Below are 19,199 nucleotides of genomic sequence, written 5' to 3' on the forward strand. Positions count from 1 at the left end.
TTTATCAGACTACAAATAATTTTCTGATTTTTTGGTCTTCCTATGATGAAAAAAAAAAAGTCATATGTATAGCACATGGGATTTCTTTTAAAAATGATTGGCAAGCAATGAAACAACACTCTCTCCCATCTCCCCACCCGCAAAATAATCTTTGGTTGAAGAAAATCTGTGCTTTCTCCATCGACAAAGGTTTAAGTTTAAAAGGATGAGATGCTTACCGAATCGATCTGATCTAAAGAAACCTTCCCAACATTTCCCTGTGTACTGTAGTCTTGACCAGTGTACGAATGACTAAAAATAAAAAGAACAAAATATTAAAATAGGATTTGTAAAACATATTTTGATCACTTCAAAGGAAATCTTTAAAATTCTGATATAAAGTCACAAAGAGAAAACATTTTACACATACCTTAGGAAAAACATAGCCAAGTGTTTTAAAGGTGTTTAATAGAATACATTTAAGTAACTTTCCCCAAATTAATACAGAAATACAGTGCTCATCTGGATCTCCCGATTCCTAATCTAGGGTGCCATTTCCATTTCTTGGAAGCAATATGCAAGTTGTTGTTAAAGTTAACACCTCTCCCACTGACCCCTTATAACGGCATGGCAGCAGAGCTAGGACTAAACGGGAGCTTACGTCCAGAGCCATCACTCAGTAGGCCCTTGAGTGAGTCATCTAGACTCTCCACACCCCAGAATCCCTGTCCGTCAAATGGAGATGACAGTGCCTGCCCTGCAGTGTTGACAGGAGGTCAGAATTGAAATACCTTTTGTTAAAGGACCTGACATATAGTAATCACTATTCATTAAAATAAGTAACATGTGAACAGCACTTTACATGTACAAAGAGTCCTTATCTATATCCTCTAATTACATCCTCACAACAGCCCCAAGAGAGCAGATTTATTTTACATTTGAGAAGTGAGGAACTTGTTAGATGAGAGAGCAAGTCAGCAGTGCAGCAGGAACTCAAACTTTTTGACTCCCAACTTCCTGTTTCTTCACTATACCATGCCATTCTCTTCCCTGTGATACACTTTCCTCTTGTATTATTTAGAAATTAGGAAATATAACATGGCACATACTACTTAAAGCCCTCCACCTGTGTACATTATCATCTCCTTGACACAACTACACACCCATAGCTCCATCAACACTGACTCAGATGCAGACATCCAGGGACCACGTGGCGAAGAACAGGTGCAAGGTTACATAGAAAACCATAGTCAAACTGTGGTTTATGCAGACTCCACAACTAAAGGGAAGTTCTGGAGTAAAGTATCATTACAATAACAAGGGATTCCGGATGTTCTACTTTCTACCTGCTCAGCACTATAGCTTCTTGCTGCTGGATAACATACACCCTCAAGATGCTCTGCAGAAAGGCTGTTGTTCCCACAATCAATCAGGTTATTGATTAAACAATGGGTACGGATTATGAAGCAAAACTACTGGGTATCTCGGGACGTTGCAGCCACTGGCAAGGAGACTGTCACAAGTGTAGATGTCCCCTTCCGACAGTCCTCCCTCCATGGGCTAAGAATGGCCTGAGAATCACTCTGAGAGCAGGACAAGCAGAATGCCAGAGAGTGACACAGAATGATCCTGTACCTAAAACACATCTTCTTGCCTTTGGTATTATTTCTCCCTCCAGTAACAAATTTCTGACAGCATATCACTGGACTCTATCCATTCCCTTTATCATAGTAGTGCCATGCCACACAAAACTCATGTTAAGTTAAACCAACAGCTGCCATTTAATTTTAATATTTTACATTTTAATACAGAACACAACCAGAGAATTGTTTCAGTGAAATCCCCCAAAATAAAAACATATTTCACTTTCCAATATGTCTTGCACACAGGGCAGTGAAAACAGCATAGGCTATGAGTCTGAAGACTTGCTTTTGTTTTTGTTCTTTAAATCACTGGTTTGGCAAACTGGTAATCTGCACTATTCTCATTTATAAAATGGTATTAATAAGGCCAGGCCTGCCTAACTAACAGAAATCCTGGGGAGATCAAATGAAATAATAAATTCAAAGTGCTAATTAAAATCAGTAAAGCATATTCCAGTACACAGAGCAACTGCAGTCTTGACCAGTAAGTACAGAGGAACACAAAACAAAACAAAACAAAACAAAACAAAACAGGATGGGAAGGGAGGCAGCATGATCCTGTAGAGGAGTCACCCCCCAGTTGGGAGATGCTAGCCCACTCCATTGACCCCTGTAAGCTTTCGTTTCTTAGGCTATAAATTGATCACAATCATCTAACAGGATCGTTCAGCTCAAATAGATGAACAAATACAAAAGTCCTATATAAATGGTAAAATGATGTACAAACATGATTATAGTCACTGAGTAGTTTTCTCAGCCCAGATTAATGCAGTATACAAAGTACAAAGAGAAGATGTATAAAGAGGACACATATGTTTGCCTGAATGCCAGTATAAAATGCTTGGTCCTCAAAGTTTTAATAGAATATGCAAAAGGACCAAATTCCAAGAAAAAAAAGTAAGAAAGAGAATGGTAGCAATGATAAATGCAAAGAATTTACTGGGTATAAATAACTACAGAGAGAATATAAGGAAACCGTCAGACATCATACTTCTAAAAATATTATAAATAGACAAGAAGATGGTCACCAGCCAACCCAGTAAGGGCAAGTGTGGAACCCTGGAAGAAAAGTGACAGAAATGAAGAACTGAAGCATAAGAATTGGGAATGGGATTCCTCTTCCACTCATTCAGAATCAGAAAGGATAACTTATATCTTGGTTAAAGGAGTTGGTACGTCACAGCTATTTAATACATACTTGAACAGTTATGGATAGATGAAGCCAAGGGGAAGGATTTTCAGATATAAGAAAGACAAATCATGAGAAGCAGTGTATCCAATGATCTGCAGGCAGAAAGAACCATAAAAAGATTTTGGACAAGAATTCACATAATCAGGTTTCTACTCGAGAAAGAAAGCAGTATAGAGAAATTACTAGAAAGGGAGGGATTGGGAAATGGAAAACCAGTTGGAAGAATATTGCAATATTCCGGGCAAGAGAAGTTTTTGTAAAGACCTGCAGTAAAGTAATGGCAGTAGATGGAGAAAGGAAGGCAATCAAGGTAAAAGAAGAAGGAACAAATAGTGCTGCCATAAAAGAATAAAAATCCTTGGGGCTTCCCTGCTGGCGCAGTGGTTAAGAATCTGCCTGCCAACGCAGGGGGCATGGGTTTGAGCCCTGGTCCGGGAAGATCCCACATGCCGCGGAGCAACTAAGCCCGTGCGCCCCAACTACTAAGCCTGCGCTCTAGAGCCCGCGAGCCACAGCTACTGCAGCCCGCGCACCTAGAGCCCGTGCTCCACAACAAGAGAAGACACCACAATGAGAAGCCCGCGCACCGCAACGAAGAGTAGCCCCCGCTCACCGCAACTAGAGAAAGCCCGGGGAAAGCAACAAAGACCCAACGCAGCCAAAAATAAATAAATAAATAAATAAATTTATTTATTTTTTAAAAAAATCCTTAATAACAATTTACATTAGCTTGTGAGACTGGACCTTTGGCTTTTACTTGGAAGTGCCCAGGGATGTTACGAGATGAGACTCCTAACAGCCCCCAGGACAGGTAAGGCACCTTCTACCACCCTCAGAGCCCGGTGGCAGCTTCATATCACACAGCTTCCAAATGAATGCAGCTGCTACACTAATGAGCAAAAACATACATAATGAACTGTCAAAATATAGCCTTAGTTCCATGATTTTAAAAACTTGGTCAATTTTATGAACAAACATTTCTTAACCATGGTACTGGGGAAACAGAAAAAGTAATAAAAACTCTTTATAACTTTTATTAATTCTTAAAAAATTTTTACTGTAATTTTTAACAGTAAACACAATTTCTAATTGGTTCAATATACACAAACCCAGCAGAAAATACTGTTTTCAACTCATTTTAAATAATCACAGCTTTAAGAAACACTCACTGTCACTGATGTACAGTTTTAACAAAGGGGATTTAGTCAGCATAAAAGCTTTCCTGCTTCTAACCTTCCATAAGAGAATAAATTGAGATGTAACATAAATGTCATTTTTTTTAACACAGCGGACCAAAAAAACATTTTAATGGGCCACAAAATTCAAATTATGTCACTAATCACTATCCTGCCAAATATAAAGAGGAAGTTTTGATTAATCAGAGAATCTTAAAAAGTCAAGATTTGATTTAGTTCTCAGTTTAGCCACTAATTTGCCACAAGTAAAAAAGAAAAAGCATAAGTCAAACTATGCATTAATTATTCATCCATAAATGTGGACAGTAAGGGATTAGGAGCTATAGTGATTTATTTCTATCCCGTATGCTAATTTATCTTCTATTTGCTAGAGTATCAGGTGAAAGGCACTAAAGGTAAAATGGTATCATTTTTCTCAAGTCACCAAAAAGCCAGAAAAGTAGTGAAAACAATAAAGATGTGGGTCCATGAATACTGAGTTATATTAGAACACTGTCTGTGGTGAAAGGCGACAGTGTGTGTTTGCTAAAATGTAGCAATTACACAGCACTGTACAAGCAACACAAACACCTTCACTCCCCAAACAGAACTAGAGAAACGCGGCAAACCCAGGACAAGCCTTACTTTTTTAAACACCATTAGATTGTCAGGCTCTCTTTAAGAGACTTCTTCTACATCCCAGTCGTTGTCCTTTTCTAATTACCTTTTTATAAAAAGCTTCCAAGAGTCTCTGTACAGCTCCTCAATCCCTCATCAAGCACTTTTGTGACCAAGGAAGAGTCACAAAGTAGTGACGGACCCAAAGATGACCCAAACGGTACGACGTGATGAGGTGATGAGAGCCCCAACAAGGCCGCAGAGAACAGGCCCTTCTCAGAGCAGGGGGAGGAGGACAGACCGCATGCAGCCCCGAAAGGGCGCCTCAGAGGGAGCCGCCCAGGAACAGCATCCAGGATTCTGAGTGTCGTGAGAACGCTGCTGAGATGACTGAGCAGATGCCTGCCAAGCCAGCGGGACCAGCTCAAGGCCGAAGGAGAGGAGGTTGACCATCAGGGAGAAGGCGGGCCTGGGTGGCAGAGGGGAAGAGCAGGAGACCACAGTCAAGGAATAACTGAAAAGTCACAGACCTGGTTGTTTTAGTGTTTTTACCATTCATAGTTGAACAATTTTATATGTATTAAAACATTCTTAAATTTTGACCCGGTTCAGAAAAGTATATGATATGAGTTTATTAGGGCTGTTGGAGGGTTGTTAAAAGTAAGCATGTGATAAGGAGGTGACATTTGGGGACAATAAAAAAGTCTGTTTTTCTCAGCATCTAGAGGGTTAGCACATATCAGATGGACAGGCAGAAAGACACAAGCAAAGCCAAGGAAATTTCACAGTTTATAGACGAAGATGTTGGGTTAGGTGGCAAAAGAGACAAGCAGAGGCAAGGGGGAAAAAGAGCTGAAACTGGGCAGGTAGGTCCTGAAACGCAGGTCTCTGAACAAAAACCGTTAAAATAAAGAGCCAATTCTATCTCCTTTTGCAATAACATAGTGCTAAATCATGACTTTAATAAAAATTTGAGGTTTTGTCAAGTTTAAAACCTTTAAAAACCTAAACCTGTGCATAATAGTATTTTCTAAGAAAACTGAATTTTGCAAACACAGAAGTAATTCAGTGTTTGTCCTTGGTTATTTTGCTCTGTTTTGTTTTGAGGTGATGGTCCTAAGTTATCCAATCTACTATAAGAGAACTAATGGTACACAAAATATATAAAAGCATCTTCCTACTGTTGCATTTGTTCAATAAGCCTACATGCAACTTAATTAAAACTCAGTCACATCTGAGGAACTTTTTCCTCCCACATTGTCTTGCTCATTAAACAGTAAGAAGTAAGCAGAGTTAGTTTTCCAATAAGGTTAAAAATCACAGTAAACAGAAAATTGTAAAACCAACAGTTTCAACAAATTAAGAGTTGAAAGGAGAAGAGACTTTCAAAATATCCATAACACATATTTACATAACCATATTTGACATGATCCTATTTTCAATCCAATTAAACAATCCGATAGGTGGGTGGGAGGAGGGCTGAGGCATAACAGAGACAGGAAGGCACAATCAGTCACAGCCACACAGAACCAGTTCTCCCAAACACTACTACACAAACATCGAATCTACACAATAGAAATGCAGTGGATATATAAAGAGGTAAATCAGAAACACATACATCTGCACACATCTGATCTGTGAAAGGCAGACCCATGCCTGGTCTTTGTAGAAACAACAGAAATATAAGCCTCGGTCAGTACACCACCAATGTCAACACGAGCACTTAGGTTTCAACAGGGAGTCACTTTTGAGTGCTGAAAATAAGAGACGCAAACAAAAAGAAGAAATTATATGAAAGTGGATTTGTGGGTCTCATGACAAGATTAGCTGGTTAAGGAAAAAACCTTTCCTGCTGTGGCCCTGATCTCAGCACATGATGGCCCATCACAACTCTGCTCCAGTGGCCTTCACAAGTCCCACCACTGAGACACAAATGCCACAGGACACAGCTGGCAAAACGGGTGACACCTCTCCAATCATTTTCCCGTTTTCCGATTAGTGATGCAACTTGAGGGAGGGAATAAGGAGTAGTGGAATAGTTGCAACATTTTAGGAATTAGCTGCAATTCTGCCTCATTTGCATAATTTTTCCAAGTCCAATCTGCCCAAAGCAATCAGGGAGCACAGCAGAGTAAGGGAGTGAGCCAAGCAGCCTGACAAGGAGCACAGGTATCAGACCTGCTGGTCCTGTCTGTGCTACACTCACTGTGTGACTTTGCTTTCAGTTTCCTCGCTGGGAAACAGGAATCACAAAAGGGGTCACGAAAGTATCCCCTCCGAGGACTGCTGTGAGGATCAAATGAGATGTCTATAAGAGTTTACCGCACGATTTTTCACTCAAATTGTTTTCTTTTTTAATTGTGAATAACATTTTATTTAGTCATTTTTGTTTACAACTGAACTCTGGGAATTCAAAATTAATATCCTTGCCCGTGAGCTTCTTATAGACACCAGAAAATGCTCCAACCTTGTGTTCCACATTGTTCTGCTGTGCTTTATCCAAATGAACTTATGAGTTGGCTGCCAACCAGCTTCACGCAGATTCTCTTGCCCACAATCTCACTTGGGAAAACCAAGTCCTCCAGGATGGCATCGTGCACTGCTGTCAGAGTGCAGCTCCTGGGATGCTTCTGCTTATCTTTTGTACGGCTTTTGCAAGTTGGCTTAGGCAGAATTCTCCTCTGCGTGATAAAGACAAGGTGCTTCCCGCTGAACTTCTTCTCCAACTCACACACTAGTGGACCTGGATTTTTCTGGAAAGATTTCAGTTGAAGAATGGGAACAAGATTATGATAGCTTTCCGACCACCACCAACTTCAATTTCCTCAGTGGTCGTGATGTTCAGCTCCCGCAGCTGGGCCTTGAGGTACAAGTTCATCTCCAGCTGCAGAAGGACCTGGGAGATGCCCAACTCAAACTCATCTGGCTTTGCACCATTGGGCTTGGCAATCTTCACGCTGGAACTAAACATGGCCTGGACCTTGCCAATGCGGCCAACACTTCACTCAAATTGTAATCATCATTATCATCCAGGCCTCAATTTGTTACACATGGACGTTTTGGTTGTTGTTTCTCTCTACTCTTTAACATTCACCACTTTCTTCCCTTGAATATCAGGAAAAAAAATGTATTTCTTTCCTATCTTCTTTATACTATCACATAAAATATTTAATCTTAAAGTAGAATTTAGATGTCTTTGAATAACCTGATGATCTGGAAGGTTTTATCTATAGCTACACTCTTAGAAAGTTTCCACAGTGCAAAACTTCAACCTCAAACACTGCAGGTTTCAATGGAACCCAGCTTTGCAGAGCTGCATATCCAATATGGTAGCCACCAGCCAACTGTGACTAAGCTGCACTTGAAATGCAGCTTAGTCAGAATTAAGAAGTTCCATGAGTGTAAAATTTGCACTGGATTTCAAAGACTTGGTATGAAAAAATAATGTAAAACATTTCATTAATAAATTTCCCTATCGATTACATGTTGAAATGATATTCTGGATATGAGTTAAGTAAGATATTACTAAAATTAATGTCACTGAAGTAATTTAAAATTACACATGTGGCTCGTATTTGTGGTGCTCATACACTTCTGGACAGCACTGTCGTAGAGTGAGGACAGTGACACGAAGCAATCAAGTGCTTCCCCTGAGGACTAGGTCCACATGCAGAAACGCCAGTTGACCTACCCTGACTTCTATTTGCCAAGTGAAGATCAGACTCTGCTGGGCCTAAGTGGAATACAAGCTGCAACTGGGCCACTAAAGGAATGCCTCAAGTCAACTGTAAATATGCTTGTTTTCATAACACTGTGCTTGGGAATCAAGGTTCCAAACTTGAGCCACACCTTCCCATTTCTACTATCAGGGAAGCAATCGTGAATTCTGATTAGCTTGGAGGTAACCTGAATCACTGGGGGGGAGGGTGTGTGTATGTGTGACACATTTTTGTCTGGGAGTCTTTGGGGCTGCGTGACTCACCTCAACACTTAATCACAACAGTCCATTCTTCTCTCATCTGTAAGAAGCTGTTCTGGGGGCCAGGGGGGTGGGTATGAGTCCGGAAGACCGCAGGACCCTGGGCTAGGCCAGACAGAACCCACCTCCCATCCTCAGGGAGCACCTCTACACCCTCCCTCCCCACCAACAAACAGCCTCTGAGGTTCATAAAATAGTAACACATAAAACACATTTCCTTTCTTCGTCAACTATTTCCCAGTACTCTTGAAAGAGGTTAACACTATTTACTCCTTTCTATCTGGCAGCTATAGTTTATCATATTTTAAAAACTGGTATCAAATAAAAAAGCAGTGAAGAAAGCATCACGAGTAATCAAAACTGATCTCTGCATCAAGGAAACATATTTCTTTGTTTAAATTAAAAAGTAAGCTAATACATTTTTCAAAATGAACTGTAATTTCCTACATCACTCTATAAAAGTATACCAAGTCCCAATACAACCCTTTCACATGAAGTCAGGTGTAATCATAGCACAAATGGAAAAACAATTTCAAAAAGAGGAAACAAAAGTTTTGAACATCACCCATAATATCCACTTTTGCAATCACAATTTTACCCACTTTGGATGTTAAAAAAAATACTCTGGCCACATAAGCTAGGCTATTCAGACATTTAGAAAGCACAATCCCTGCAGTTTGGATTTCTTGGGTGTGTAGGAAATCAAGGGAACCACAGTTACAATATATCACTTCCTGCTGTGAGGATATCACAGGAAAATTCACTCAATAGCTGTCACCACTGAAATTGAAATGAGTTTCTTTCTACAGCTAAATCCCTAGTAAATGGTATCCCACTTGTGTTAGCCCAAGTGATTTTCCCTGCAGTTACTCCAAACGAGAACACAATCAATAAAATTCTGTTATAAACTGAATGTAAATTATTTTTCCACAAGCATGAATTTTACTCAATTTTGCATAAAAAAAATTCTCTCCGAAAAACTACCATCAGACGATACGTAGGATAACGATCTATATTTCCCTACAATTGAGAGAAGCTGTATGATTTCAAGAGGTGCACATATACAATAAAAAAACAAGCTCATATGGGTTTCCACATCAGGTGAGAACTACAAACAGCACAATCACTACTCTTCTTTGTTTTAGGTTGGCCCCATCTTTTCCCATATGGTCCATATTTTTCTATTTATTCCAATTTCTAAGCTGCAACAGTCCAATGAACTGCAAGAGAGTTGAAAGTTGCACCTCATTTTTCTATAAAAAATATCTGTACCTCACAATTGTCAAAAACCATGGAATTGCACCCTTAAAATGAGTGCATTTCATTGTATGTAAATTATACCTCAATAAAATTGATTTAAAACGTAAAATATACACATGCATCCCTATAAGATAGTCACACTACAGTGCTACATAGATGTTTGCACCATACACACTTAAAGCCCCCAACAAAGATCTCTATTTTCATGAGTATGTTTTTTATACTCCTTTTACATTCTTAGCATATTCTGGGAGTATAATGACCCCTAAAAGTAGAGGCTGTTTTGACTTGGCTTTGACCCAGGATAGTCAAATGATTACAATAAAGAAATGTTGCCTGAGAGATTGGTACTGAAAAGTTGAGGGCGGGGTGTGCGTGAAATAAAGTTCTAACACACAGGAGAACTAAGACATTAAATTGATGGTCATTGTCTCATTTCCCCACAATGTACAGAGGGCGGGATGCTTCTGAGATACGCTATCACAGGTCTACGGCACCCGACGATGCCCCCTCACACTTGTTCCCTAATAACAGAGAGAACCAGGGACATGAAGGTGGGGGTTTGATGGAGGTTTTGAAGGGAGGGGAGAAGAAGGGGAGAGCTAATGAGGATTATTATTACAAGTCACATCCAGAGATCACGTCACACACTTTTCCTACATACTCTGTCACTCTTGCACAGCCATTAACAATGGCTCATCATGTTAAGGTCTTCGTTTCATAGATCAAAACAGTAAGGTTCATAATAGCTTTGGTTTTATTTTGTTTTTAAATACAGTCTTCAACATTTGGATAGGTCACTGGGGAGAAAGAAAGGGGGTCCTTCTGAGGTCACACAGAGAAACAGAAAGGACTCTCTTCGGTTAGCTCCTGATTCCAGGAGAAGCAGTCCCAAGTCCCAAAACAAAAGGCAAAACCAGTGTTGAATTTCTACAATGTATAAAGAGTATTTCTTTACCAAAGCTTTTCCTTGGAAATGACAGAAAATTCACTAACATTTTGTCCAAACTATCTCATCCAGTCTCAACATTTAGTAGCTTAAAAAACCTAAATGAGAGGTAAAATTTTAAAACCTAAAAGTGTTCTCTCCCAGCACTGGCTCATTCAGGAGTCTCAGGAGTCTTCCTGAGGTCCAGCCCCTGTTACAGTAACAGGGAGAGAGGTAAACAGAAGGAAGGATGCCTTGCTCTCATGGAGCTTACACTGCAGACAAACACACACCAAAAAACAAATGAACACATAAAAATGACCATTTCAGCCAGTGACGCTGCTGTGAGGAAAACAGAGCAGGTGACAGCACAGAGGCCCTGGGGGTGAGTGTGAGCTGGGTGACCAGAAGCAGCCTTTTGTGAGGCTGAGAGGACACAGTTACATCATGTGACCAAGGTCCCCAGTGGCCTCCTGTGGACAGTATGTATGCTGTCCACCAAGGACCATGGCAGCTCAATTAAAAATGGGCTGTTTATTCCCTTTGTATCAATGTTATCTTTTTAGAACTACTTTCTAAACAGTAGTTACAAACAACTGAGAGGGCGCTACACCTTCAGTGAGTCTGGGCTGTCTGTCCGAAGCCCAATCTATCAATGTTTTGTTTTTACTGTGAATTGTGCCTGGTTGCCAGGGGGTCTTCTTAGGTTCACTAAACATTTAGACTCACAAGATTTCCACACGTGGCACCAGGTGGCTCAGAAAGACCCAGGACAGAACCCCAGCTCACCAGCTGGGCAGCGTGAGCACTAGACCTCCTGCAACACCTGCACAGGTGGGCGGCTCAGGGGCAAGAAGGGCACGCCCACACCCAGAAGCACGGGGCTGCTGTGGCTCAGGGACCTCAGACCCCTCGGTGGCCGCAAGCCCTTAGAACCACATCCACAGCTACCTCAGACTTGGAACTCCAAATCCATTAATCTAGAAACCATTATTATACTTTAAAAAATATATGACTATGTAAACATATTTCAAATATGACAGAGAACCGTGCTGTCCAATCCAATAACCATTAGCTACAACCGGCTACTTAAATTTAAATTAATTAAAATAAAATTACAACCTGCGCACTTCAGTCACACTAGCCATACTTCAAGCACTCAACAGCCATAAGTAGCTGCTGGCTGCTGGGTTGAGCGGCACAGGTACAGAACATTTCCATCACCACAGAAAGTTCCACTCACAGCACTACGCAAATTACTTTTTCCCTGCTAATATATCACAGTAACTACCACAATGCTTTCTCAGGCTTTTTAAGAAAATTGTTTCCCATAGCATTGTCATCATTTTGTACCTTGTTAGTGCTTTATGCCTAACACAGTGTAAAATAACTAATTTTCTTTATTACTTAACTAGAGGACAATCAATATTTTAAAGAAACCCAAAGAGTGAAGAATAGGAAATTTGAAAACTACAGACAATGAAACTACTTGAAAAACATAAACAATCATAAACTTTGCTTTCCAGGAAGACTGACAGCATCCACAATCCATAAATCCCTAAGAAACCTTGGAGTCAGAGGGCCAACAGAAATCTGACATTTCTACTTGGGAACAAGCTGCAAGAACACTGTGACATGCAACGCTGTGTGCCCACAGAATCATGTCCCTCTACTGTGATTTCCATGATGCTATGTGCCCCACAGAATCAGGTACCTCTACTATGCTAACAGCCGTCATAATTTACTATAATTACTTTAAGATTCTCTCTTTTCTGAGCAACACTGAGTCCTATAAGAGCAGAAATAAACATGTATCCCTAGAACCTAACACCATGCCTGGCACCAAGTAGTTCCCGTAATATGTGTTAAATTAATAATAAATAAAACAAACACTTAGAATAAAGGTTTGTGACCATGTATTTACCTCCACAAGTCACAGCCACTACGTACAACCTCATTACAGAGTCTACTATTTACAAAGGTATCTATTTGCCTTGGCAAGATGGCCAGTTGAAGAGCCAGGAAAGACTTTCCTATCTTCTTTCTATATCACTGAAAAGAAAATCAGTACTTTATATTCCTGTAAAAATCATTGTTAACCCTTTTTCAACTTTAAAACATGTTAAGCTAACAAAGTGACCTAACTGCAAACCCCAGGGAAATTTGGTATTGTATATAAATTAAGAGTGGTGGTTTACCTGTAAAACTGATGAAAAGTGATGTTAAAAGCTGTTTTCAACCTCCCAAGAGAAAACCCTCACATTAATAGGCAGATCAATGGCCCTCCAAAGATGTTCACTCATGAATATGTTAGGTTATGTGGGAAAAAGGACTCTGCAGATGTAATTAAGATTAAGGACCTTGAGATGGGGCAATTATCCTGGGTATACATGTGGGCAATGTAACTACATGAGACTGTAAAAGCAGAAAGCTTTCTCAGGGTGGAGGCAGAGATGCAGTCGCAGAAGTCAGTTCTGACACATGAGAAGGACTGATGCACTGCTGCCGGCTTGGACAGGGGACCACACGCAAGGACCAGAAAGAGGCCTCTGGGGCTCAGGGAAAGCAGAGGAAGGAATGTGGGCCCCTGGCTGACAGCCTGCCAGGAAATGGGGATTTCAGTCCCGCCACCACAAGGAACTGCACTCAGCCAGCAACATGCATGAGCTTTAGCAGCACACTCTGCTCCAGAGCTTCCAGCAACAGCCACAGCCCTGCTGGCATCTTGATTTTAGCTGCGGGAGGCCCATGTGGGATTTCTGACCTACAGGACTGTATGATAAAAATGAGTGCTGCCCATTCAATTTGTGGTAATTTGTTATGGCTACAACAAAATTTTCTAATCTAGACACACTAATAAGGTTTAAAATTCAGCATCCTGAATTCTGTCTTCTTCAAGTCGCTGGTTCACTTGCTAAGGATGTGGCCACTTCCTTGCCTCTCTTGTCCCTGTAAAGCTATAAGCCACCTAGGCTGCTGCTGCTCTCTCTCCTATCTCCGTCTCCTGGGAAACATCTCCGCTGCCATCCCTCTTCATGCAGTCATCACAGCATATCTTCTCCCCAGTGGACCTCATCTGGCCACAAAGAAGCTGCTAACACTCTGTAATTGTTCTTCACAGCTTTATTCAACCAAAAAAAGCCTGAATACCCAGTAAAATGGGAATGGTTAAGATAGATATGTCTATCCTCAATTGAATACTGTAAGTCACTTAAAAATGCAGCCATGAAAAGTAATCTTCTACTTTACTACATAGGTATGACATACTAAGTGAAAAAAAATTTTTTTTAGTTTAACCATTTAAATTATTGTTACATAAAAATATATAGAGATTACAACAAAAGCCTAGCAGTGGTTATATTAGTGAAGCAGGATTTGTTTCTTCTATTTTTCCAAATTTTATATAGTATGACTATAAATTTTATCAAAAAACATTAAATGACATAAAATTTCTAACATAAGCCACATACACCTCTCTCCTTCCTCTGCTTGATTAAGCTGCAGCAACTATTCCAGTACAGCCACGCGTGTGTGTGTGTGTGTGTGTGTGTGTGCGCACGCGTGTATAGATTGCTCTTCTTTCCCTGTTAGCATACAAACATCTTGAGCTGAGGGACCACATCTCTTAGCATCTTTGTACACAGAGTATCCATTATAGTGCCCTTAACACAATGGGAGGATTTTAATAAAATGCTCACTTTTGACAAGTACATCTCTAAAAAGGCATAAACATTTTCAATACAAACGTGAAAAAAAAATAACTCAAAGACCATAAATAATGGGAAAGAACACGTTCTTTCTAATTTATTAATATCTTACAAGGCACCTGAAACATCTCCACAATAATCACTGAGCTAAAAGCTTATGTTGCTGCATGTAGAAAAGGAAATATAGTCAAGTTAATGCCAGAGTTTAGAAACAGGTGATGAGGAAGAGCTGACGAACAGCTGGAGCCCGTGGACCACGTTAATGAGGCTCTCACTTCAGCCCTCACCTGGTGGGCATCCTGATCTACCAAACCTTTCCTAACACATGAACGCCCAACAATTTTCTGATTTAAAAATGAGAACTAATTCAAAAATAAAACACTGGGGACTGTACCACCATGGATACTGGGAAAAGCTTTCTTACAGAGATTGCATTTCTGATATAAAATCTGTGTCAGCATATTCTTCGGAGGAATGAATAGAAATGTGTACATATCAACCAAATGTACTGCATTAGGAAAAAAAATTTACAAAATAATTGTTGGTAATAATACCAACTGAAGGAAAAAAAATAATACCAACTGAAGGAAGATGCTTTCATTATTTTAAATGATTTTCAAATAAAGGTCAATATAAACATCTGCTTAGAAATTCAGGATGCATTACAAGTTAATCCATGTGATACAGTTCAAGTATTTACTACAGGTAATGCTTCTCTTTGCTAGCTTCTCTTATCTTTACTTGATTTCTGTTTTATTCTTAGGTTGAAATATGCTAATAAAATTAGGAAAAATAGTGTAACAAATACATGGTTTTGAAATTATTCTTTAATTTTTAATTAAAGAGTTGGAAAATCATTAAATTTATTGGCAAAATATTAAATGAGAACAATATTCACTTCCTATCTTGAGGTGGAGAGGTGAAGGAGGAAGACACACTGTGGGGAAAGGCATTATTTTTAAGGGAAAAAAAAATCATATCCAAGTAATCACATGTAGATTGTGGGCTACAACTTTTCTTCTGCAGTCTCACCTATTTACACCTAGCATTTGTAAATGATACAATAAATAAAAATAACAATCTTTAACATAAACACCCTTGGTAGTCTAATACATTTTTATAAATATTATCCCATAGGTACCAACATTAGGGTAGCAAAGACACTACACAATAAACTTCTACATTTACAGGAACATATCCCAAGGCCTTTATATATCTCCAAATTAGAAAATCAGTACATGATATAATTCACCCTAGAAAATGCAGTGATGTGTGAGGATGTGTAAGGTCACCTTGAGATGTGGACTCATTAGATGATGTATATAATGATATGTGACTTGAGGAGAGCAGAAATTATGATTTACACAAATTCTCTCTGGCATTTCGGAATTTAACACGAACTTCCTGAGGCTCCATCACTAAACTTTAAAATAGGGATAATGACAAACAACCGTCTACCATCCTCACTGGGGTGTTCTGAGTATGAACTAAAAAGCCAGTTTGGACAGTACTTTGTAAACTAGCCAGTTTGATTTCTGGGTCCCATGTCCTCCTCCCTCTTCTAAATACTTGCCCCTTCAATTATTTCCTCTTATTCCCATAAACCTCGTTTCTCCCTGACCTATAAACATTGCTCATCTTTCCAGCCTTCGGGGAAAAATCAAACACTTGCTTCAACCAAGACACTCATGGGTACAGTCCCCTTTCCTCCTCGCTCTGCCAAGATCAGTCTACGCTCCCTGTATGCCCACAGCCTCGTTCCTCATTTTCTCCTCGACCCCCACCCCAGGGATAGACTTGCATCTGTACCACTGCAAGGCGGGGGCTGAGCCACCCGTGGCTCCCATGCACCTAATCCAACTGACGTGAGGAGATTCTGACCTGACTTCCCTACGCATTTAACAGTGTTCACCTTTCTGAAAGCTTTCCCTTAGCATTGTTGATGCCACCACACCTTGCTGTGCTCCTGTTTCACTCGAGATTCCTCCCTGGTGTCTTTACTGGCTTCTCTTTTAACTCATCTCCTCCCTCCATCACTGCCCATCACAGGTCACTTAAACACTAACTTCTATGGGTTCTATTCAGGGCCATTTCCCCTTTTCTTATCACTCTATATTCTCTCCCTGAGTGATCTCAACCATCCCCCTGATTTTAACCACCCCTATATACTGGAGATTAGCAAATGTCTCTCTATAACCTCGCTCTCAAACTCCGGGTCTATATTCAGCTACTTATTAAACACCCCCCATATGCTCCACCGGCATCTCAACTTTAAAATGTCTGAACCCACTGAACCTATGATCCCAGCAGTCCAATTCACCCCCTTGTCCTCCTTTACTCTCCTTCACGGTCACTGACAACATCCTCCCCCAAGTGAGATCAAAGTTCAGTCCAATCTGAGCAGCCACTGTGAGCCACCACTGTGCTAGGGGGTGTGGAATCCAAACAACCACTTCATGGCCTCATCACTTAAGGAAATGTACTTTGTGTTTAATTCCATTCAAAAGGTTTACGAATGTTGTAATGTGTTTAAGTGCCTATCCCTCAAATGAAATCAAAACTGTAAATTCCTTGAGAACAGAAATTGTCTTTTTTTTTTTTTGTAATCCCCGTCACATAATAGGTGCTCAGTTACTGATGGATGCTACTAACGAATAGCTTGCATTTCCATAAGAGATTGAAGCAAAATGCTTTCTGTGGTTAATTTAACTTTTAACTATATAACTAGGTTCAACTAAGAAAATCTGGACACATCGCTTCTACATTCTCAGAATGATATATATTGTTAAGCAACATACTAAATTATTAGGTTGGCAAAGTGTTATACTAATTCTCTTTGAATGTCTAAGTCCCGTAAAATGACTTGGGAATTTCTCTGTATTGCTACTTCAATTTTTGCGGATATTGGTATCATCTCTCAAATTAGTTTTATTGACAAACTTAATTAAAACACTACTCATCATTCCTCTTTGATCATTAGAGGCACTAAACAAAATTAGACCTAATAATGATTTCAGTTTCAACCTCCTAATGTCCACCTCCCCTTCGCGGTTATATTTAAACTATACAGTTCATGCAAATCAATGATGATTATTTTTTCCTAACAAGATTATCATTAGCATCTTTCAATTCAAACAGTATTCTTTCCTATTTTGACCTAAGCAAAAGGAAGGTAAAAGAAAAACATTACATTTAGACAGCCAAGAGACAATTCAATACACTGGAAAGGCTTTCCACAAGGTTACCTTGTGTAACAGGAAGTGTCCAACTATGCACATCAGCTGCCACCCTACATACAGATGTCTCTGACATGGTAATAAAACAAGAAACCATTTGGTTTAATAATAATAATAATAAAAAAAGAAGCAACATCAGTTGGTGCATATTACATGTAGCATCTAGCCCTGGTTGCTTAGCAAACAGCCACAAGTGACTTCCACAGAGAATGAAAGCCCTAAATGAATGTACAGTTTGTGCAAGTTTCAAGGACTCAAGAAGACGTGTCAGTAGTTAATCTAAACTCTAGTTGACAATGACCGCACTGGGGTGGAGGAAGGAGAATCCATCATTATCTCACAGAATCAAGCACTGACCAGATGTGAGATCCAGCCCTTTAGGTCTATGTCTTCTGACTCAATGGTTTTATAGGGAAAAGAACTGTAACAATATGATTATTATAAATTATAAAAACTTTATGCAGAAAAAAACCAACAAAATATCACTGGTAGAACACATATTCATTCATTCAACAAAACACATAATGAAGACCTATCATAAAAAGCACTTTGCAGCTCTGGAGCAGCTCATACTATAATGAAGAAATCAGGCAAGGAAACAAGCGATTACAGTATCATAGGTTCTGTAACATGCGGAGCCATGCAGTATTACGGGAACACAAATAAACACCTGAGAGGGAGGTAGGGTGGGGAGAGGGGAGGGTGAGAACCAAGTGGTCAGGGAGAGCTCATCAGAGGAGGCGAACAAGAACAAGCAACATTAGTCAAGTCACAGAGGTGGAGGAAGGGGAAAAGAGCATTCCGGGCAGGATGAAATTATCTGCAAGGGCACTGAGGAGAGCAAGGGCATGTCACACTGGAGGAGCTTCAGGGCACCTGCTGGCAGGAGAAGTCAGGGCGTCAGTACTGACAGAAAGTCCAAAGAGCCAGGCCACCTCCTTCCAGAAGGACCTCATTTGCCAGGCTGAGAAGTTCTCACTTCATCCCGGAGGAAATTCAGGAGACAGAATGCTTTTAAACTGAGGAATAATATAATCACTGTAGCAGTGATGTGAAATAGAGAGGGCAAATCGGGCAAAGATAAGAGGCCACCAGAGGGAGATGCTCAGGCTGGGACTGGGAGGAGAGGCGGGCAGGGGACTGACTCACTAACACAGAGCTCTCAGAAATTTAACAACTCTGTACAGTATTCACGCTACTCAGTCCCTCGTGAAGTGTTAGTCTGGACCCCACTCTCCCCAACTGGAAAGGAGGACAGGAGAGGAGGAAAAGAGGGAGCAGGGAGGCAGGGAAGGAGGAAAATGAAGAACATTGAAAGACACTGGAAATTAACGTCCATACCAATTTCTGAAGGAGCAGTAGGATTCTAGGTTTCAAAAGAATAAAAAGAAACCACAGAGGAAAACACTAAAGGTGCTTGGCTGCATAAAACTTGAACATGTAGGTATGTTGGATAATGCAACATAATAAAAAACTTTCAGA

The 19,199-nt window shown here is 40.1% G+C and overlaps 1 protein-coding gene and 1 pseudogene across 3 annotated transcripts in view; both read right to left on the bottom strand.

Annotated features, from left to right (window-relative positions):
• PRIM2 (DNA primase subunit 2) overlaps nucleotides 1-19,199 on the bottom strand; it is a 288,500-nt gene that overhangs the window by 93,510 nt on the left and 175,791 nt on the right. For all 3 annotated transcript variants that reach the window (XM_007186973.2, XM_057555618.1, XM_057555619.1), the window contains one exon: nucleotides 219-291. In XM_007186973.2, the coding sequence (XP_007187035.2) occupies nucleotides 219-291 (73 nt within the window). The remainder of the gene's footprint in view (nucleotides 1-218; nucleotides 292-19,199) is intronic.
• On the bottom strand, nucleotides 6,988-7,578 carry LOC103001321 (40S ribosomal protein S7-like; annotated as a pseudogene).

The sequence above is a fragment of the Balaenoptera acutorostrata genome, chromosome 10 (genome assembly GCF_949987535.1).
Source record: "Balaenoptera acutorostrata chromosome 10, mBalAcu1.1, whole genome shotgun sequence".
NCBI lineage: Eukaryota > Metazoa > Chordata > Mammalia > Artiodactyla > Balaenopteridae > Balaenoptera > Balaenoptera acutorostrata.